The 20722-nt window shown below is 35.3% G+C and overlaps 1 protein-coding gene and 1 long non-coding RNA gene across 2 annotated transcripts; both read right to left on the minus strand.

Annotated features, from left to right (window-relative positions):
- Positions 1-1949: 1949 nt before the first annotated feature.
- LRIF1 (ligand dependent nuclear receptor interacting factor 1) lies at positions 1950-6197 on the minus strand. Its single transcript, XM_065894422.1, has 3 exons — positions 4701-6197; positions 3199-3468; positions 1950-2387 (listed from the first exon to the last, which is right to left on the minus strand). The coding sequence occupies exons 1-3, from the start codon at positions 6195-6197 to the stop codon at positions 1950-1952; spliced, it is 2205 nt and encodes a 734-aa protein (XP_065750494.1).
- Positions 6198-11927: 5730 nt separating this feature from the next.
- LOC136139024 (uncharacterized) lies at positions 11928-17304 on the minus strand. Its single transcript, XR_010656791.1, has 3 exons — positions 15773-17304; positions 13749-13756; positions 11928-11938 (listed from the first exon to the last, which is right to left on the minus strand). It is a non-coding gene; the product is annotated as an uncharacterized lncRNA (long non-coding RNA).
- Between the last annotated feature and the right edge of the window lie 3418 nt (positions 17305-20722).

The raw sequence follows: 20722 nt of genomic DNA on the forward strand, positions 1-20722 counted from the left end.
TGAAGTTTTCCAGACCTATGACTTCAAATAATATCTATTTACTGATAGCCTTTAACTATGTATCTCCTAGCCCCCAAATTTAATGTTTTAGCTTGATGGGAAAGTGAATTTTTAATATTTTAGTTTGTATTTTCAATTTTCCCACAATGGACATGTACTGATTCTTTTATAAAATGTTTAAAATTTTTTCAAAGGAGGTAATAATTCATGAAATTATATTCCCACTGATAGATAAATTAAGACTGACAATTGACCACTGCATCTAGTAACATGGAAGTCACTGGTGTCCTTAACAAGATCCATTTTGGTGGAGTAGGGGGAGAAAAATCTGCCTGGAATAGTTTGGCAGTTCCTCAATGAGTTAGGGTATGACCAGCAATTACACTCCTAGGTATATACCCAAGAGACTTGAAAACATTATGTCCACACCAAAACATGTACCCAAACGTTAAGAGCAACACAGCAACATAACATCCTAGTAGCCAAATGTGTACACAACCCAAATGTCCATAGACAAATGAATGATAAAGTGTGTTATATCCATACAGTGGAATATTACTCAGCAATTAAAAAAGAATTACATACTAATACATGCCCCAACACAGATGAAACTTGAAAACATTAAGTGAAAGAAACCAGTCACAAAGGGACATATATTGAATGATTCATTCCATGCATATGAATATCCCAAACAGGCAAATTTATACAGGCAGAAAGTGTTGGTGGTTGCCAACGGCTGGGGGAAGGAGGGTCTGGGGAGTGACTGCTAATGGGTATGAGGTTTTTTGGAGGTAATGAAAATGTTCTAATTAGATCATGTTGATGGTTGCACAACTCTGTGAATATAACCACCACTGAGTTGTACACTTCAAAAGGGTGAACTTTATGATATACAAATTATCTTAATAAAGCTGTTACAAAAACCCAAAAAGGCAAGAGAATCTAGCTGATGCTCAGTTTGCATTTGTTCTACTCCTTCTCAGTATTTTCTGACTTATTGTTTTCTATTTTGTTGCCAATGTCCAGGTTTTATTTGACCAACACTACTTCCAGGAAATTGTTAAACATTTAAAAAATAATAACCATTTCCTCTCCCTTAATCCCCATCTCTACACCATTCTCCAACTCGCCAAATCAAAGATAACCAGATAGGAAAATGTCTGCCTCTATTATGAAAAACTACACTTTACCACTTTAAAAAGTATTAAATGTGGCCATGTTCATATTTACTTTTCACACAATCCAAGTCACATATGTACATATTCCCCCCCCCACAAAAAAAGGAAGCATTTGTCTAGGAATAATAACATATCACTTGAAGCAAACAATACACTATATAGCCTGAATTCTAAAACCCATTTTGTATTATATGAAACTACTTTGTAAAGGTTATAAAACAAATGTCCCTCACTTTTGAGAAATGTTTGAATTTTTAAATAATGCTGCTATAATACATTTTCTTTCATGAAATTAAAAAAAACTTACAACAATGGTGAGAATGTATCATTTATGGGTAAAGAGACATATAGATATACAAGCCCATTGGAAAAGCTAAGTTTAGAGCTGATTTCCTCTGTTGGATTGTATAATTTAAAAAGTACACAATAATTACCTATTGTTGGAATAACATCTGAGCAATTTATCTAAATGTACAAACAATAACAAATATTCAAACTTGGGGAATTCAAGTTAAAGTAATAGAAAAATAGAAAACTTTTCCTTCCAAAAAGAGGTATCTAGACAAAGATTCAGATACCCCATGAGATTATTCACAAAAGTCATATAATCAACCTTTTCTGTATTCCTTAAATAAAATTTTATAATCAACTGATGAAAAGACAAGTTTAATATTCAAAGACACTTTCAGAATGCATCTATAATTAACTTAATGCAAAAGTATATGAAAAAACACAGCTATTTCACTGGTCTTTACGTATAGCAACATTTCATTATTTTTGGTTCATCTTCTTACGCATTTCTTCAAGAGCTGCTTCTTTTTCTCTCAGCACCTGCTTAAGTCTTCTTATTTTTTCATCTCTAATGGTTTCTTCTAACTCTGGTGGTGTCATGGGGAAAATATCTTCAGTATAGTTTTTACTGAAGAAATGGCTTTGCTCAAAAGCTGTATTTGAACTCAGTGTGCCTTTCTCTTCATTCCCATGGGTAGAGTGTTCTACCTCAGATCTCTTTTCTTCCCTGGTTTTAGTGTGGCCTCTGAGAATGTTATGGTGTGATACATTTGAAGTTGGTAAAATACTGCTAACGAGTTGGGAACTGGTGACATTAGTTCCTCCATTTACAGTTGTGTTATAAACACTCTCAGTTCTTCTCTTCTTTGTGTGATCCATCTTCTTATTGGTTTTTGCTTTTCTTTTCTTATCAAAACCCTGTTGCAATGTTGAGTAAGATTCCAAAAGAAAAACAAAATATTATTGTCGAATAGTGTGCTCTCGAATTTAACAAAGTTTGCAGATACAAATATTTAGCCATTAAATTCAACTCAACAAAATATAATTCACATATTCCTGCTTAAGTCAAACATTAGAAGCTATATTGATCTACTATGAAAACCTAACAACCATTTGTGAAGAGCATAAGAAATAGAATTTATTTATTTATTTTCTCCTCTGCAGAGTAGGCACATAGGGAAGATTATCACTGGGAAAGGTTGACCGGTTTCAGATCTGAAGTTCAGGATATTATACAATAATGAAATATTTATAAGTAGAATGACAGTAAGCAAAGTTATAGGGATTTTATTTTCATCATCATTGTGTAGATTTCTTAAGATGTTTAAAGTAATACTTCAGTAAGTATCTGCATGCTTACATTTTCCCTGCATTTCTGTCATTTCTTTTCTTTTCTTTTCCTTTTTTATTTTTTTTTTGGCCATGCCATGTGGCTTGTGGGATCTTAGTTCCCTGACCAGGAATTGAACTGGGACCCTCAGCAGTGAGAGCTCGGAGTCCTAATCACTAGATTGGTAGGGAATTCCCTAAAGCAACATTTTTAATTAACTGGGGATGCATTTTTACCTGTGCATATATGGTTCTTCTTAACATTGTTTTAGTATAATACATATACATGCAAATTTGGTAACAACTATCATTCATATTAATGCACAAGACTAAAAAAAATCAAGAAAATACATTCATATATCTTTGGAGTACCTACAAAGGACACTTTAAAATCTATTACCTGTTTTCTCCCTTCCTCCTTCACTATAAACTCTGTCTCTTTGTAAGTATCACTTTTCACCAAACAGCTAAAGGAATCAAAACCTCCAGAGCCCAAATGGTGAGGAATCCGAGTAAGGCACACGCTCAAATCTTTAGTGAGACCAAATATCTTTCTAAGTTCAGCATCATTGTTCAGATATGATGCCTTATTGCTTCTTCCTTGGGAATTGTTCTTGTCATTTCTTTCTTGAGTAACTTTTTCTAATGTTGATGCCATCTCATTCTGGATCTGGAAATAGGAAAAGAAAACACACAAACAATACTGCCAATTACTTAAGCTATTTTATCAGACTAGCAACTAAGTGATTATCTCATCTTACTTAAAATGCTATGCTTTAAAGTCCTAAATGATTGGATTGTATTACTCTTGCCTTACCACCCACACTTGAAAAGCTGAACTTAACTGAGCAAAACCAAAATGTTCTCCTACAATTTTACTTTCTTGTACTAGGAAAGTAACAGGTAGTTAATTCTCAAACAAATGAAATGAGAATACAGACTAATGACAAGTTAAAAATAATCAATATAACATCATGTTGGAAATTGTCATCTTTTGGAAAACTCTTATAGCTTTAATCAATTTGTACTTAATCAGAATTTACCTCCTTACATCTCTGGAGTTCATTGAATTCTGTACTGAAGGGGAGAAATACTGAACATTATTAAGTAGACCTCTAAGAAGGAAAATGTGGGTACAAATATTTAGTGATTACACATACACATATCTTAAGTAGAACAGAAGGATAACTATGTGGATATGTTGAGTAATTGAATGATTCAAAAAGGAGGACTAAAAAGAGGAACAGGAGACTTGTATACTAAAAACACAAAAAACCACCAAACAACCCAATCAAGATGTTGATAAATTCTTTTTCCACAAATGACTGAAAGGTATTAATTAGCCATGTCCTGCCCCTTCTACCGTCTACCTAAAAAAGTTGCCAGATATCTCCCTACCACCACAAAACAAACAAACAAATCCCAGCACTGCTCTGTGCATAATATTAATCTCTTCATATACTAAAAGTAAGCTCTTAAGTATATATGTATGCATGTATATGTATTTATGTGTACAAAGATATGTGTGTGTATATATATATATACACACACACACACACACACACATAATTTTACTAAGCTTTGAATTCACATTATCCTTCTCCAACTCTTCTAAATCTTGTTGCTCTGTGATTTGTTTGTTTAATTTTGCTTTGAAGACTTGGCATGCCAAATGATTCTAGAGAAAAATACTGCTCAGCTCTATTACACTCCTCAAACATTTCCTTCAGATGAAAGCTTTGACTTAATTAAGCATTCATGTGCGTATGGTATGTGTGTGATGAAGAGGAGGATGGGAGAGGAGGGAAAGAGAGGTATCATAGATAACTAACTTTGAGAATTAAGAAAGAAAAATTTTCTATATACATAGATAAAAAGAACACCCTAACATGGGAAAATTACCTTTGGTTCTTGGTCTCTGAAAACACACTGTTGTGAAGTAACAGTTGTTGCATCAACAGAGGAACTTATTTTCTCTATGCTGTGGATGATATTTCCTTTTCTGGGGGAATTTTGTCCTGTACTAAATCCATCTGGAAAGTCTGGCTTTGAGAATAAAGTCTTACTGTGCTTTAAGTAGTTAATGGATTGGTTCATACTATGTGGGTTTGGGGTAGAAAGAGATGGTTTCTCCACTTTCTTATTCTTCTCTGCCCTTAGATTGGCCATGGAAGCAAGCTGGGTATTTGAAAGTGATTTTGTCTCCATCTGGGAAGATTTACTTTTAGCCAAAACAATACTTACAACCTCTCTGGATATTTCTGTGACTGGACTTGAACTTACTATCTGTGATGTATCTTTTCTTGGTGGAATATCAGGAGAAACAGAATTCTCTTGGTCAATTTGTGATGGCAAAACATCTGTCCCCTTTTTAGCCAATAGATAGACTTTCCCATTAAACATAACCAAAGCATTATCTTTAATAGGCATACTTTTGGATTGTGTCCCACTAGGACTGATGGTACTCAATGGTGGCAAATTTACAGTATTATCTCCCAAACTTTTCCTATCTACAAAAGTTTTTAAAATCTTTGAAGCCACATTATTTGAAGATTTAACAGGAACAAGAGATGGAGTGCAAGGCTGTAGATTCTCTTGAAAAATCCATTTCACTGGAGCAGCTTGAGAATGCTGACCACCTTTTAATTGTGTCTCTTTAGCAACATTCATTGGAATCTGTGTGGTGTTTAGTATCATTGGCTTTGCTATTTCTGTAACAGGTTTTGGGTAAATGTTTTGAAAGTTCTTGGTAACTACATTTTTCACTGTATTTACAGGAGATACATAAATAACAGTTGGTATTTGGGAGGCCTCAACTGTTCCTGAGGTACTTGTGGTTGCAGTTGCAAGTATCTTTTGCTGAACTGAAGGAGGCAATGAAGACGCTGGTACAGATTTCACTTCAGCATGGGCTGGAATCTGTAAATGATGCCCAGAAGGCAAAACCGGAGACTTCACAGTCATTGGAAGACTCTGGGTATTTACTAAAATATAAGATGAATCATTTTGTGTTGAGGAGGGAGAAACAGCAAACGTTTGCATGGTGAGTCCATCAATTTTCACACCATGCCTCTGAACTTTAGAAACTGATGAGGTAAAATTTTCAGTTCCCACAGAAGTAACTCTAACTTTTTCTGCTGTGTCTACTGTTCTTGTAAGAAAATAGTTTGAAGAACTGGCTGGCTGAAAAATGGGCAATTGAACTGATGCACTTGTGGAGGAGCTGGAAATCTGAGTCTGAAAAGTAACTTGAACTGGATTTCCTGTATTCCCTTTCAAAGCATCAGACATGACTGTAGATTGAACTAGTGGTATAAGATTTCCAGAGGAATTAGGAATTGGAAGTAATTGCAGAAGATTTTTTCCATCCGAGCCAATCGTCTGAACTACTTGGTACATGCAGCCTGAAACACTTAAAAGAACATCGAGTAAATAAATACAACATACTACATGGTATATACATTTTATTTAAAAACAAGTATTTGCAAATACTATGTTTTAAAAATAAAAATTTATAAAATATAATAACGTAAGTATGTAATTTGTCACTTTGAGTTTTCAAAGTGAAATACTGCAAAAGAAAGAGTTTGAAGAAGTAGAAGAGATAATCAAAGGTATGGTCAGCTTTGATATAGATCTCCTCACATGATTAGGCAATGGGTATAAGATATTAGCATTTATTCCTAAAAGTAGACTTTTCTAAGTTTTACCCTGTATAAAATTTCAGCTACTAGAATATGCTCCTCTTAAACTATTAGCATCCTTCCTTCTTTTTCTTAAATTCTTTCCTCTAGTCCTTCTCCTTTACTATTATTGACCAGGATTCTTATTTTACCTCCATTTATGCTTATTCTATTTCCCTCACTTTTTTCTCCCCATACCCAATCTGTTCTGTATTCTTCCCACTGATAATGACAAGTTCTACTGTCAGCCATTCTTTTGCTTAAGGCATCTCTTAAGATGATACCTTAGTTTGCCACATTTCTGGAGACTAAACTGAGTTACTCATGTAGGAACCAGTTTCTTCTTTGATTTATTGTTCCAGCATGTTTGATGTTTGGTGTTAAATAGCTCTTGGTATGGCAATTACTCATATTAGTTCCAATTGTCAGTCAACCCATATTTATAATAGCAACATCATTTCAGCTGAATGGTTTTCAGTGAATGTGGAATACACTGGAAGTCAATAATTTTTTTAACTTAGCCTATTTTGATTCTATTAAAAGTTATCAGCTATTACTTGGCACAGATTATCTGATTTTTTTAAAAAAAATCCAATACTAATCTGTATCTGTTTGTACAATCAATTATTTGTAGATTACTTAAATGCAGACACCTCAAGTTATACCTGAAACCATCCTTCAGTTCTTGGAAAATACTAAACCCTCATGGGACTCAGGGTAGTCACACATGCTACTTATTCTTCACCCACCCATATACTCAACTCTCAACATAAATGATACTTCCCAGAAGATACATTCTCTGGCCACCTTAACTACCCTTGCTCTTCCTTCACAGGTAATAATATTACATCTGTTAGTTTCCTTCATGGTACATATCATAAGTTGTCATCATATATTAATGGATTTTTTCCACTGGTCTACATATTGTCTCTCATACTAAATTCCAGCAATATGGGTACAGAGTCCATGTCCTATAGACCCAATATGGCCTTACATGGCTAAGATTAAATGAAAAAAATTTAAGAATGAAAGATAATAATTAGAATTCTCAGTAGTGTAAAGGTGTGTTTTTCTGCCTATAGGTGTTTTTAAAGCTTCAGGTATTAATACAAATCAAAGCCAAAAATTCTATGCATCTTAGGAAGCACTGGATTTAGTTTTACCTTTCTGCAACCCCAAATAACATAATTATATCCTTATAAATATTTAAAAATTTTCTGGCCCTTTGATAACACTTCAAAATGTTATATTTACATTCAATAAATTAAAAGTTAATCTCTAAAGTATGAACATAAAGAAAAGTACGAATTCTTGCTTTGACAGCTTGAAGAAGAAAACCCACCTTCACCTCCTCCCTATCCCCCAAAAAGCAAATATAAACTGGATCAGAACTTAATTTATTAAACCAAAATTTACTGAGTGTCTGTTATGGTTTAGGCACCAGACTCAATTATGTAGCTCAGTAAGCTACAGCCTGGGGCCAAGTCTGGCCCTCTCCCTGTTTTTGTATAGTACACAAGCTAAGAATGGTCTTTATATTTTAATTTTAAAAAATCACAAAAATAACATTTTGTGATATATGAAAATTATGAGTTTCAAAACTCTGTATCCATAAATAAAGTTTTATTAGTACACAGTCACACACATTTTTTATGTATTGTACATGGCTGCTTTCTGCTGCAACAACAGAGTTAAGTAGTTGCAGCAAAGATCACATGGCCTATAAAGCCAAAACATTTACTATCTGGTCCTTTACAGAAAATGTTTGCTAGCCTCTAAACTAGTTCAACCCACAATCCCTAAAAGAACTTAAAATGCTGGGTACATGGACATGTAAATAGGCAATTTTTATTGAGATAAATGATGTACTTGGAAGAGTACAAAAATGCTCACTCCTTTTCTTTAAACATTTTCTTTCCAAGGTTTCCTAGATATGACATACTTCTATCCCTGTAGTGACTCTTCAGTCTTCTCTGCCAACTCATTCTGCTTGAATCAACCTTAAAATGTTGGAATTCACCAAAGCTTAGAGTAAATTCTTCTATTCTTACTCTGTAAGCTTTCCCCCAGATGATTTATTTTATATGCATGATTTCAACTAAAATACCATTTATATATCAACAATTCAAATAGTTATATCTTAGCTCCTTTGAGATTCAGGCTTATATGTCCAACTTCCCTCTTGACATTTCCATTCAGAATCTCAAATGCACCTAAAACTCATCATGGTCTTTTCCAGTGTTTTTCCTTCAGTAAATGGCATCTGAACTATCTTAGATGCCTAAATCTGAACAAGTAATTCCAACTTTCTTACCATCTGTATTCAACCTATCACAAAATCCTGTTGATATTAACTCCTAAATTTCTCTTGACCTATTCAATCGTTTACAAATCAATTGTTCCCACTCTAGTCCATCTCTGGCTTGGTCTATTATGGTAGCTTCATAACTGGTCTTTTCTTCAGTCTACCATCTCCTCTTCAAATTACTTAGCACTCTAATGCCAGCCCTTCCCAGCTTAAAACATTTCATCAGCTTCCCACTTTCTTTGAGTTGTAGAAAGAAAATCAAGAGATTCTGATGCAATGGAAGCCAAAGGAAGAGAGAGTTTCAAAAAAATTGGGCAATTCTATTGAAAGTTTCTGAGAGGCCAAGTAGGATGCAGGTTAAAAATGTATACTGGAATTAAGGGCATGAGGATCATTGATGGCTTTAAAAGAGCAGCTTGGTGAGGAAAGAAGTTGGTAGGAGTGAATATGAAGACAACAAGGATAGACAACTCTTTTATGAACTTTGACTGTAAGAGGAACAGAAAAACTGGAAAGCAGCTGGAAATTAAATGGGGTCAAAGAAAAGTTCTTTTTTTCTTTTTTTTTTTTAATGTTAGGTGAACTAGAACATAAATGCTCATGTGAGTCAATGAAAGGAAGAGACTGGTAATAAAGGAGAAAGAGGGGTAATTAATAATGTAAAATTTGAAAAGGAGGTAGGAAATTGAGACCATAAGACAGTTGAAGGGACTGAACCTTAAAGAGAGCTGGAGAAGTATGTCTTTTCATCAGAACTGGAAGAGAGGTTAGGTGCATTTGCAGGTAAATTTAAAGCTTTGGTGTTAGAAGGTTGAGGTAATTCTGATCTAGTGGCTTTTACTTGCACTATGAAATAAGGATATGACATCATTTGCTAAGAAGAGCAAAAACGGAGAGATTTGAGGATAATCAAAAAGATTTGAAACAGTCTTTGTGAAAAAATAAGCTGACCTCAGAAAATATCAGTCATCAGGCAGGGTTGATGGCCCAGGGAGATAGGTAATGATCATGAATTCATAGTAATACCAAGCTGCACTCATGAGAGTCTCCTTGTTTCACCAGGTATAGGCAGAGAAAGTAAATCACTGAGTTCATCCAAGATTGGGGTGGCTTCAGAAGGGTATAACAAAAATCAAAGAGGAGCAAAAGATTTTAGGGTACTGAAAAAAATTACCAAATGATGAAATACAGAATCTGTACTAGATGGGAAGGAAATAAGAACATAAAAGGCTAATGTATAGGGAGAAAATAAAGGGAATGGACTGAGGGCCAGATAAAGAACAGTCAGAGTGGGAATACTTAAACAACTAAGCTAAAATATAGGAACTGGTGTTTGGAAAGCAGGATGCCTAAATCAAGAATTTTGTAGATGCAGCAATTTCATCTGATAACAAGAACTACAGAAGTGGATAGCTGGTGAAAGAATGGAGAAAACACTGAGGAAAAAGATCTTTGTACTGAAAGACCAGGTGACAAAGAGGTTATCCATACAGATGCTAAAGTTATGTAGGATTAGAGAGAAGATTGGGATGTGGGTGCCAAGTTCAGTGACAGAAAGTTGGTAGATGGTGTTAATGAACCATAGTTAGGACCATCTACCAACTTTCTGTCACTGATATGCCAAAAAGTTGTCTTGAAGCCCACTGTCTTCTGCAATCTATTTTCTTTCCCATTATTCTACGACACCTTATTCTCAAAGATTATGAAATATGTCCGCACAGTTAAATCTGGCTTTACTCTATACTCATTCCCTAGGTGCTCTCTGCTGAAATTAGCACTGGTAGCTAATTATCCCTCCATCTTGAACCTCTTTCTACTACGATTTCCATTGTGTACAATATTTCTTGTCTTTCTTAATGTTCCCTTTCTTATTCATTTTCTGCATTTTAAGTATCCAACTATGACTTCTCCCCAAAGTACAGTTCTTGACCCCTTTTTTTCTTTAACACATTCTTCCTTTGTAAATCAACCATACTTCAATAAAAAAAATAAAATTTAAAAAAGGCATTCTTCCTTAAAGAGTGCACCAAGTTAGTTCAAAGCTTCAACTATTACCTTCAACTATCTCTTCTGCAATGATGACTCTCACGTTATATCCTTTTATTCTATCCCTTAATATTGACCTCAATTCCGTATTTGTGATGTCTGACCAAACATTTTCACTTTTAATACCATTACTTTGAAGTTAAAGTTACTCTGTACTGAAAACTACTACTCTATCTTACCATCCAGTCATGTGTCAGCACTACTGTTTTCCAGGTCACTTAGGTCTTAAATCACCTCGTAATCTCTATCTTTACCACCCTCTTTATTCACCTTTAATTCACCCATAGTACTTTGTATAGATGCTTACAAAGGATAAACAAGCAATAAATGTATACTGAATGAATCACCAAGTCTATAAAGTTTTTTTTTTCTTTTTTACAGCTCTTACTCATATTCTCTTTCTTCACCTTTGCCACTTCTACTTGCTAGATCAGATCTGCATCACCTTGTATCTAGTCCTCATTATCTCATTCCTGTGTTTGGCTCTGACTTTTAAACTCATTTTTCTGACTGTGGCCATTATCATTATGTATCTCTGGCAGACTAAATCATTGTTTTCATCCTGTTACCTCCTTGCTCAAAGTTTCAGTAATTCATCATTGCCAATTCAGCCTGACATGAAAATCATCTACAATCTAGCCCCAACCAATCTCTACAATAGTACCACCTAGAACATCTCAGCATAAAATCTCTGGTCCTACCAGAAAGGTCTCTACTATTCTGGATTGTCTCATGTACATTATTTAATGTAAGTATTCTTTAAGGTTTTTTTTTCTTCTCTAACAATTTAAAACATAGTTATAAACTGAGGATCAATCCATCTTCTCCATGAAATATCTGCTAGTCACTCAAACTCACATTAATTTCTTCCAAGTTGGAATCCCTAAAGCACTCTCATTGGTGCCACTAATGCTAGGAGTTACATAATGCCTTCTACAAGGCCTTTGATCTATTAGTTAATTTTTAAAAATTAGTAAAGTATTTTTTTCCTCAGTGAGCTTGAAACCCCTTATGGTCAGAGACTATATCATTTATTTTGTAACTGTTCTTCCAATACCAAGCACAGTAGGCCCTCAAAAAATTATATAAAAAATAAGGCAGCTCTTTCAAATATTTCTAATATATTGAAATGTCTCAATACCTTTATTGTTTAGTCTCATTTAGTTTATGTACTTCATTTGTCAGTAACACCTGGCTAATACATTAGAAGCTTCAACAGAGCAGAACACACACTTTTATAATTAATTATTTGCATGGGGCAAACACATTTTAATTGGCATATTAGTTAAACAAATCACACAGAATTCTGATACTTCATTCACATACTTTATTATATGGCCCCTATATTTCCACTTTATAAAAACATTTATATTGCACAAACTCTTTTCAAATCTAATCATGGATTTTTCCTCTCTTCTTCATTTCCCCTCCAAAAAAGGGAAGGAAAATACAGTTTCTTCTATGTCAGTATACCAGTAGAGATTCATACAATCTACCAGAGACCATAAATTCCTTAAGGGTAGGTTATTCTATTCATATCTATATTCTCTACACCTAATAGAGCAAATGGCACACTGTAGACAATATTGGCTGAATTGAATCCTACAAGCTCTGATTTTAAAAAAGTCTGTGATTTCCTAGTAACAAATGGAATGAGTTCTAAAAATTAAACTGAAATGCAGAATGCTAAGGAAAGAAGTGATAAATCAGGGTGAAATTCATACTTCTTCAATCAATATATATATTTTTCAGCTATAGAAGAGATCTTCCACTTATACTAAAACCCTATAAAGATTCTGTTCTCTTAAAGATCATATTCTGTTAGCTAAGGTTAGAACTAAAACTAAAACTGGACTTTGCATCCCATGCTCTGGTTAGGTCACTTAAAAAGAAGAGTAATCAACATGCTAATTACTTTAAACCAACTAGGATGTGAACTAAGAAACTACACTGGAAAAATAATACAGTTTAAGGCTTTAAAAGAGAACACAGGAATACATTAGAAAGATTATGGGCTTCTAATCCTGGCTTTTCCAATTATTAGTTGATTGACTGGTAAATTTCCTTAACCTCTTTGAATCTTTCTTCATTTGTAAAGGTTTGCTATAATTAGTTGGGATTCTAATAAGCTCCCAACATATGCTAGATATCATCTTCCACAAAAATATATAATTGGTGTTCAAGAACAAGTAAATGAATCAGATAATCTTTTGAAAATGTGAGAAATTTAATAAAAGATATATTAAACATACTTATAATATATAATTTCTGACATTTTTGACTATTCTAATTTTGAGTGAAGCATTTACAGATTAGATATGGAATGATAAAAATTTTGCAGGTTACTGAACATTTCATAGATAATTTTGCAAAATTTTCAACTGCTAAGAGACTTTCTTCCATCTTACTCTCTCTGAGTCAACATTATGTACATACATGACATACACAAGTACATAATGTAATAATATATATGATAATATTTACCATATAATATTATATACATAGTAGATATGTTATTGTAAACAGTTGTCATTAACTCTAACCCTAATAAACAGTCCAACAAGGTAGGTATTGCCATTCCTATTTTATAGTTGAGAAAATGAAGATTTAGTAATATTAAATAACTTATTCAGAGACATGCTTTCTTGGGCAATCCCATGCATTTTCTTGTATTTACTTTAGCATAACCCTAATATAACAGGGTCCCAAAAATTCATGAATAAACTGAGAGATTAATGAGAAATAGATTTCAGTTAGCCTTATGGTATGTGTGTCTTTCTCTCTCTCTGCCTCTCGTACACATACACACACACACACACACACAAATCACAAAAGCTAAGACAATAACACTTACATTGTACAAAACTAAATGCACACTGAACTGACAATGAAACATTATCTGTCTAACCAAACCAAGCCCCCTGCTGAGGACACCCATTTTAGCTCCCTATTTAAGAACAAAGGGTCAAAGGCAGATAGAAGCCAACGGTCTATCACTCTCTATCTTCAGCTCTGACCCTGCCTGAGTTTCAGATTCAAATATCTCACTGATTGCTTTCTTGGTGTGTTCCTCACCTCAATTAATTTACCAATATCTACCCAGAAAATTGGCATCATAATTGATCCACTTTTCTTCATGCCAATTCACTGACAAGGTCTGCCTATTTTCCTTTCTATATTTCTTTGAATCCAACCCTTGCTCTACATTAGCTAGTGCAGGCTCTCTGAATATCTGAAAGGACAACTGAAATAGAATCCTTATATGCCTGACCCCTCACCCCCAAATCCACACTGCCATCAGTTACCTAAAACGACACCTGACCATGACAGTTCTTTTCTTAAAATCCTCTGAAGGCTCTCCAACAGATGAAGTCTAATCGTTTCAGCAAACCCTTAAGAGCTCTCTATTTATCCCACTTATTACTAGTAATAAGTCATACTGCTGGTTTTTTTTTAATCAATTCCCTCTTCCTGGCATAGCCTGCATTCATCTTTAATTGGATAGCTGATACTTACATTCCCCAACTCAGCCACTCCAGAAACCTTTCCTACAATTCCCTTTCTGTATGCCCTCACAGCATCATCCTGTATATAACACTATTAAAACGTGTATTACATCATATCCACCTCTAGACTTAAGGTTTTTCATGGGCATGGCCCATATCCTACTCTTTAGTCAGTCTCTCAATTTAGCACAGTCTGTCACATAGCAGGCACTCAGTGAACGTTTTTTAACCAAATGTTTGAACGATACCGATAATAAGTGGTGACGCAGAATATGAACCTAGGTCTCTGTAACTCTACCTTGTTTCAGAATCTTCCAGAAGATTTTGCTCACACAAGGTCTTTGTAACTCTACTGTACCATTCTGACCCCTGTTTTGCTCTTTGCATATGAAGTTCAAATCTAAATAAACTTAAAGTTTACTGTCACAAATATCTTCCAGATTTTTCCTTTGTACTATAAGGTTAAATTTGGGTTTTACATTTTATGCACTGATGAAGAGATACTTTTTAAACAATAAACATTCTGTATCACATTACTGAAAAACTTTACAGCAGGAAAGAAGTAACTCAAGAAAAATTCAAGTACCTACAGAAAATAATAAAATCATATAGTCATTTTAAACTTATGAAAAAATGATTTTGTACCATCAAAATATAAGAAAATATAAGAAATATAAGAAATATAAGAAAATGAAGCTTCCAATAAACTAAAGAGATGACATTAATCCAACTATTTGCAAAAGTATATTTGGACATCATGCAGATTGTTACTTATAAAAAAGAATAGAATCAAATATGCAATTAATAACCAAAGTAAATATCAAATTGTTTCAGAAAGGCATCTTGTAAATGTCTGAAGTATGTGATTTAAAATCTAGAGGATTTGAAGAAATAAATGCATTCAAAAATGATAAAAAATAATGCATAAACCAATGAGTTAATGAACTCCAGATAACTGATGAATGTAACTAAAACAGAATTCAACTTGTAATGTTTTAAAAATATAGATAGCCAAAAGAAGTAGAAACTGGATAATAGAGTTAAATTACACAATACACAAAAAGTAAGGTTCTTACTCTATCTAATTTCTTATATTGAAAAAGAATGCAATCCTGAAACAAATTGTGTTAAATTAGGGTAAATCAGATGTTATAAAATATCCAGGTACTAAAACAAGATAGAAGAAATGAACAATCATTAAACACTAATTCTATTTTTGAATATCTATACAGGGCACTACCTCTGCCTTCCCCTTCAACTTCCACCAAAAATAAGCCAACAAAAAACATACATGCACAAAAGCTGGCTCTTGTTAAGATCTGAAATACAATGGTTCTTTCTTGGCAGTTCTTCCATATGGTTTTAGCTCAACACTTTTGGTGACCATTTCTCTTTAGAATATTATGCATACTTTTTTAAAGTGTTTATTACAATTAGGTTTTATAGCTACTTGTAACTACCTACTTCCTGGGCTAAAATTTGTACAGAAGTAAAGTTGTATCCTTACGATAATAATAATAGCTAACATTTAAATAATGCTTTTCTATTTTTCCTACACTAAGTATTTTAGTATATTCATTCTTTTAATCCTTAAAATACCTCTAGGTGCTCTTATTTACAGACTGGAAACCAGGTCACTTGGCCTCACAAATAGTAACTAGCAAAGCTAGCATTAAACCTAGTGAGCCCGATTTTCTTCAATCATAAATGCTCTTCCATGATTTTTATATCTCCATTTCCATGCTTTCTTCTTCACATTTTCCTTCTGCAGGGACTCGTTAACTTTCTTCTCGCCGCTTATTATATACCCACAAACCATGGAGAGTACAACTTAAAATATTCTACCTTAGCAAACAATTTTGTTCCAGTTTTATTTCTTCTTGATTAATATGAGCTTAAAAAAACCACTGAGTTAGTGATAAACTATTGTCTAAATTTACAAATAAATGTCTAAGAAATACTAGAATCTCCCCCTGACAAATGTAGTTCCTCTACATAAACACCCAATTCGAGACGACATTCTCATTACACCTGCTTCGAATATGCTGTTCGAAGGGATTAACTTTACATGATAATTTCTCTATCTTCACTTTTCTTTATCTTCAAATAAAGCTATTATTCGAAATTTTAAAAAAATCGATTCCCTTATTCCAGAACAATTTTTCGGTTTCTATATTCATATACTCTTATCAATTACACAAAAATATGTCCTTTCCTTCTCACTAACTCTCTTAAATTACAGCTATTTTCCCTGAAGGTCCAGCGCCACCTGAGCTGCACTTGCTAATCCGCGCGGATTGCTGCGTGTTTTTCTGCGAGTGCGCGAGAATCTTCCAGAAGATTTTGCTCACACAGGCGCGCCGGCCATGTTGATTTTCCTCTCTCGTGGAGATCTACTCTGTCAGCCTATGAAACTTCAGACGCTGGAGTCCTGCGGAGCCAGGGCAGAGGCTGACTGAGTCAGGCTCTGAAGAGGTTTTACGTTTCCGACAGGGATGTGCTCTAAGGGCTCTAAGTGCCAAACTGCCGCGAACTTCCCCTGGAGTGCTCACCCAGCGGGATCAAAGGCATCTGAATTGCAGAACGTCAGGAAACGACGGCCGACTCGACATCCTGCTAAGAGACGGGCGAGGTGCGGCCATGTCGAGGGAGATTCGAAACCGGTACTTACCAGTGCGAGGCGTTGCCTGACTTTTCCTCTGTAGGTTTCAGGAAGACCCTCTGTAGGTTATTGGACATTTTAGAGGAGTGGAAGGGACCAGTACATCCAGGAAAGGGGGCAGTGTCGGGGCCGAGGTCCTCCAAGTGGCGAGAACCAGAGCGAGAGAATGTAGGGATGGAGTTGCCCCGTAGCAGCTCAGAGAGGTTAGAAGCTGAAAGGAGAGCGACGGCGGGCTCTCGAGAGGGCGTATCCTCAGGCTTCGGATGGAGGCGGCGCAGCCACCAGAAACCGGAAGAATCGAAGAGGCTGACGGTCCGGGTCCGTCCCTAACCTCTGAGAAAACAGCCCTGAGTCTCCGCCTCCTCAGCGCCTAGGAGATCGCTCCAGAGTCACCGGGAATCAGCGCGGGAGGCGTGGCCTTAATGGCGCCGCCCCTATCGGTGCCGGGTCAGTGGTGAAGACCAAGCCAGAGGGGCTCGGCCGACCCCGCCCACCAAGGCCGCCAGCGAGAGCAAAGCTCAGCCTAGCAGCTTCCGGTATCGCCACATCCGGTCGCCAAGGTGAATGGCTCGCTAACGCCCCGCCCTTATGCTGCGATCCAATCGCAGGTGATGTTTGCTGTCTCTTCTTCCGGATCAAGTAACGAATCGCCAAAGAAAATTCTCCAGATACCTACGCAAAATAAAATGTTTCCGGGGTCAATCGCAAAGTTTCTGCCTTTGTATTCGCCGCTAGTGTAAGTTTCCTCTCCCGCCAGTGCTTTAAAAGACATCGGAGCGCTCTTTTGAAGCCATATGCACTCCTGGCGTGAGAAAATTTTAGACGCCTGCCTGTGGCAAGCGCCTGTATTATTGCTACTTCCTGAGGGTTTCTTGGTTTTTTTCCTTTCTTGAAGCTTTGCCTCGAGATTTAACCTAATCTCTCTCTCCACCCCACCCTTAATTCTCGCTCGAAATTACTTATTGTCATATAGTTAACTACTTGATTCTCTAAAAGTTTAATTCCCCGTATAGACTTACTTTTTGGCATCTTTATTTGGATCTCCAGAGAAAAACTTTGCAGAAGTCTTTTGATTCCCGCTGTTAAAATCTCTTATCTGAGGAACAGGTTAAGTCTCTGGCTTCAGCTGAGACTAGAAGGAAGTTGTGGGAGGAGTGGTTTAGGAGATCCAGTTTTATCAGCTAGAGGCAGTAAAAATGTAAACTGGCTCAAATTTAGGAGATTGATGTATGGTAGCCAAGTTAAAAGGTTTATTTTGGTTTTTTAAAAATGCTGGGTACTCATTCTCCTAACTCCTTAATCAGCTAGTACTGATGAAAGATCTTGATGTTCTGATACAGAACGTAATACTTTTTAACTACTGTTCATTCTTTGTTAAAGGTTAATTTTAGCGATGTCGAATCCTGTGTGTAACTGGCATTTATCTTTCAGACAAATATTTCCCATACTAAAGAGGGGGCAGAGTGGTGAGCCCTTAATACTGTCTTTGTTCTGATCATCATCCTATCTGTGAAAGCAAAACTACTTGAACGAGTTGCCTATTCTTGGCTTGTTACATTTTCTCACCATTCATTTCTTAACTTTGCAGTTTGGCTTCTCCTCATATCCAACAGCAGTTCTAATAAATGAAACTCATTGTCACAGATTGGGTTCCCTGGGAAGCAGACTCTTGAGATGGACTTTGGTGTGCCTGAAGTTTATTAGGGATCAGTATCTGTAGAAGGGAAGAAAAGGGAGCAAAACTCGGCAGAGGGAGACGTTGGGTTGTGACGCCCAGTCTCAACAAAGGCCTTAGACTATCCCACATAGAGCTCTAAAATTCAGATGATCTTTTTTTTTTTTTAAGATGAACTTCTGAAGTTTTCCCCAGTGGGATGCAGGCTTTGCCAAGGAAGGATGCATGACCTTAGGCAAGGATGATCTCCTTAGCCAAAGTAATTCCTCAAGGTGGCTGATAGCTGAGGCATGTCTGCTGGCAGCACTCCAGTAACTGGCAGAATAAGACCTTCATTTCGCAAGGGAGGTCTGGGAGATGCATCAGAGTGTCCACTGTACTCATTAAACCACTCATTTAGCTGTTTCAATTGATACTATTTATCACAAATAGTATAAAGATTTGTTCAAATCTTTATTCTGCAGCGCTGTTAATTAATTCTTCTTGATGCCATTGGTAATATACTTTCTTGGATTTCCTCCTACATTTTTATGTACTCTTTTTCAGTTTCTTTTGAAGGTTTATCCCTCACTTGGCCATTAAACAGAAGAATTCCTTAAATCTTGATGATTGATCCTCTTATTTTCTCAAACTATCCTGTCTCCTCAAGTGATTTCAACCATGCCTGTGGTTTCAATGACCACCTCTAGCCATTTTTACACTAGCCAAACACATAATACTACATGCCAAGTACTATTCTAAGTGCTTTACAAATATTAACTTGTTTACTCTTAACAAGTAGTAAAAAATATTACATTCAGATGAAGAAACTGATGCACAGAGAATAGCATAACAGCAGAGATAAAGGGACGAGAGACCAAAAAGATATTAGAACATATTAAAATATAGTTCTTGTTAGCTAAAAGAGTGACAAATTTAAGCAACAACTGACAGAAACGAATAGATTAATGAGTCAACAAATGTAGAGAATTATTTTACACATGTACATCTCTGAGAAATTAATAGTTGAAGCAGAGAAAAGATAGGCATAGATATCAAAATTTTAAACAATACAGTAAACCAGGTTGAGACATCAGATGGTAAATAATCCACTTATTGGATAGTTCACATTATTTTTGAGCACATATAAAATATGTATAAAAATAATGTGATAGGCTACAAAGGAAGCTCTACTAGTGCTGAAAGATTAATTATATACATATTATGTTTTCCAACCATAAATTGATTAAAATTAGCTATCCAGATAATTAAGAATAGCTTTAAGACATATTTAGAAACTGAATAACCTATTACTAAATTACCCTTGGGTTAAAGATGAAATCATAATGGAAATTAAGTGATTTAAACACATTTGTCATAAAATAAGAATGTTTAAACACACATGAGTTAAGCATCCAATTTGGAAGTATTTTAAAAAGCAAGAGAGAATACCAAAGGAAACAAGAATAAGTAAGTGAAGTATATAACAACAAAAATAATGCAGTAAATTAACAAAGCCATAAGCTGATTCTTTGATAAAATCAATAATAGAGATAGATCTTTAGTGAGATTAATCAAGCAAAAAAAGAGGAAAGATGCAAGTAAGCAAAATACAGGATGAAAAGGTTAAATAACTATAAATACAGCAGACATTTTTCTTTGCAAGTATTATACATAACAATTATAATACAACATTTGCTGAATCCTGCTACGATGATGAACTACTATGGGCTGCTGGTTCCTTTCTCTAAATTATAAAAGGGAAACATATATTCTAAGAACTAAGAGAAATTTTAAAAACTCCTGAGGGAGCTGAAGCCTGTCTTAAAATGAATGTGTAGGGAAGAAAGTAGCTGCAGTCCAAGCACAGAAAACAGGGAAAGAATAGGTCGGGAAAAGACAGGTTTAAGTTATTTCTGTTGTCTCTCTCCCACATTGCCCTGGGATTATCAATGTCTGTCCACTCAGAAGAAAGTTAAGGAATAGTCCAGATTTGTTATTTTTCTTTTTAATCTCCAATTATTTTCACTTTTTAAAAATCTCTTTTGTTCTCTTCCTCACACAT

Source organism: Phocoena phocoena, chromosome 1, assembly GCF_963924675.1.
Source record: "Phocoena phocoena chromosome 1, mPhoPho1.1, whole genome shotgun sequence".
NCBI classification, from domain to species: domain Eukaryota; kingdom Metazoa; phylum Chordata; class Mammalia; order Artiodactyla; family Phocoenidae; genus Phocoena; species Phocoena phocoena.

Coding starts and splice junctions, on each gene's coding strand:
- LRIF1 (XM_065894422.1), bottom strand. CDS start 6,197: ATGTACCAAGTAGTTCAGACGATTGGCTCGGATGGAAAAAATCTTCTG. Junction 3,469..4,700: donor TCAGAGACCAAGAACCAAAG/GTAATTTTCCCA, acceptor TCCTATTTCCAG/ATCCAGAATGAGATGGCATC. Junction 2,388..3,198: donor AGGAGGAAGGGAGAAAACAG/GTAATAGATTTT, acceptor ACATTGCAACAG/GGTTTTGATAAGAAAAGAAA.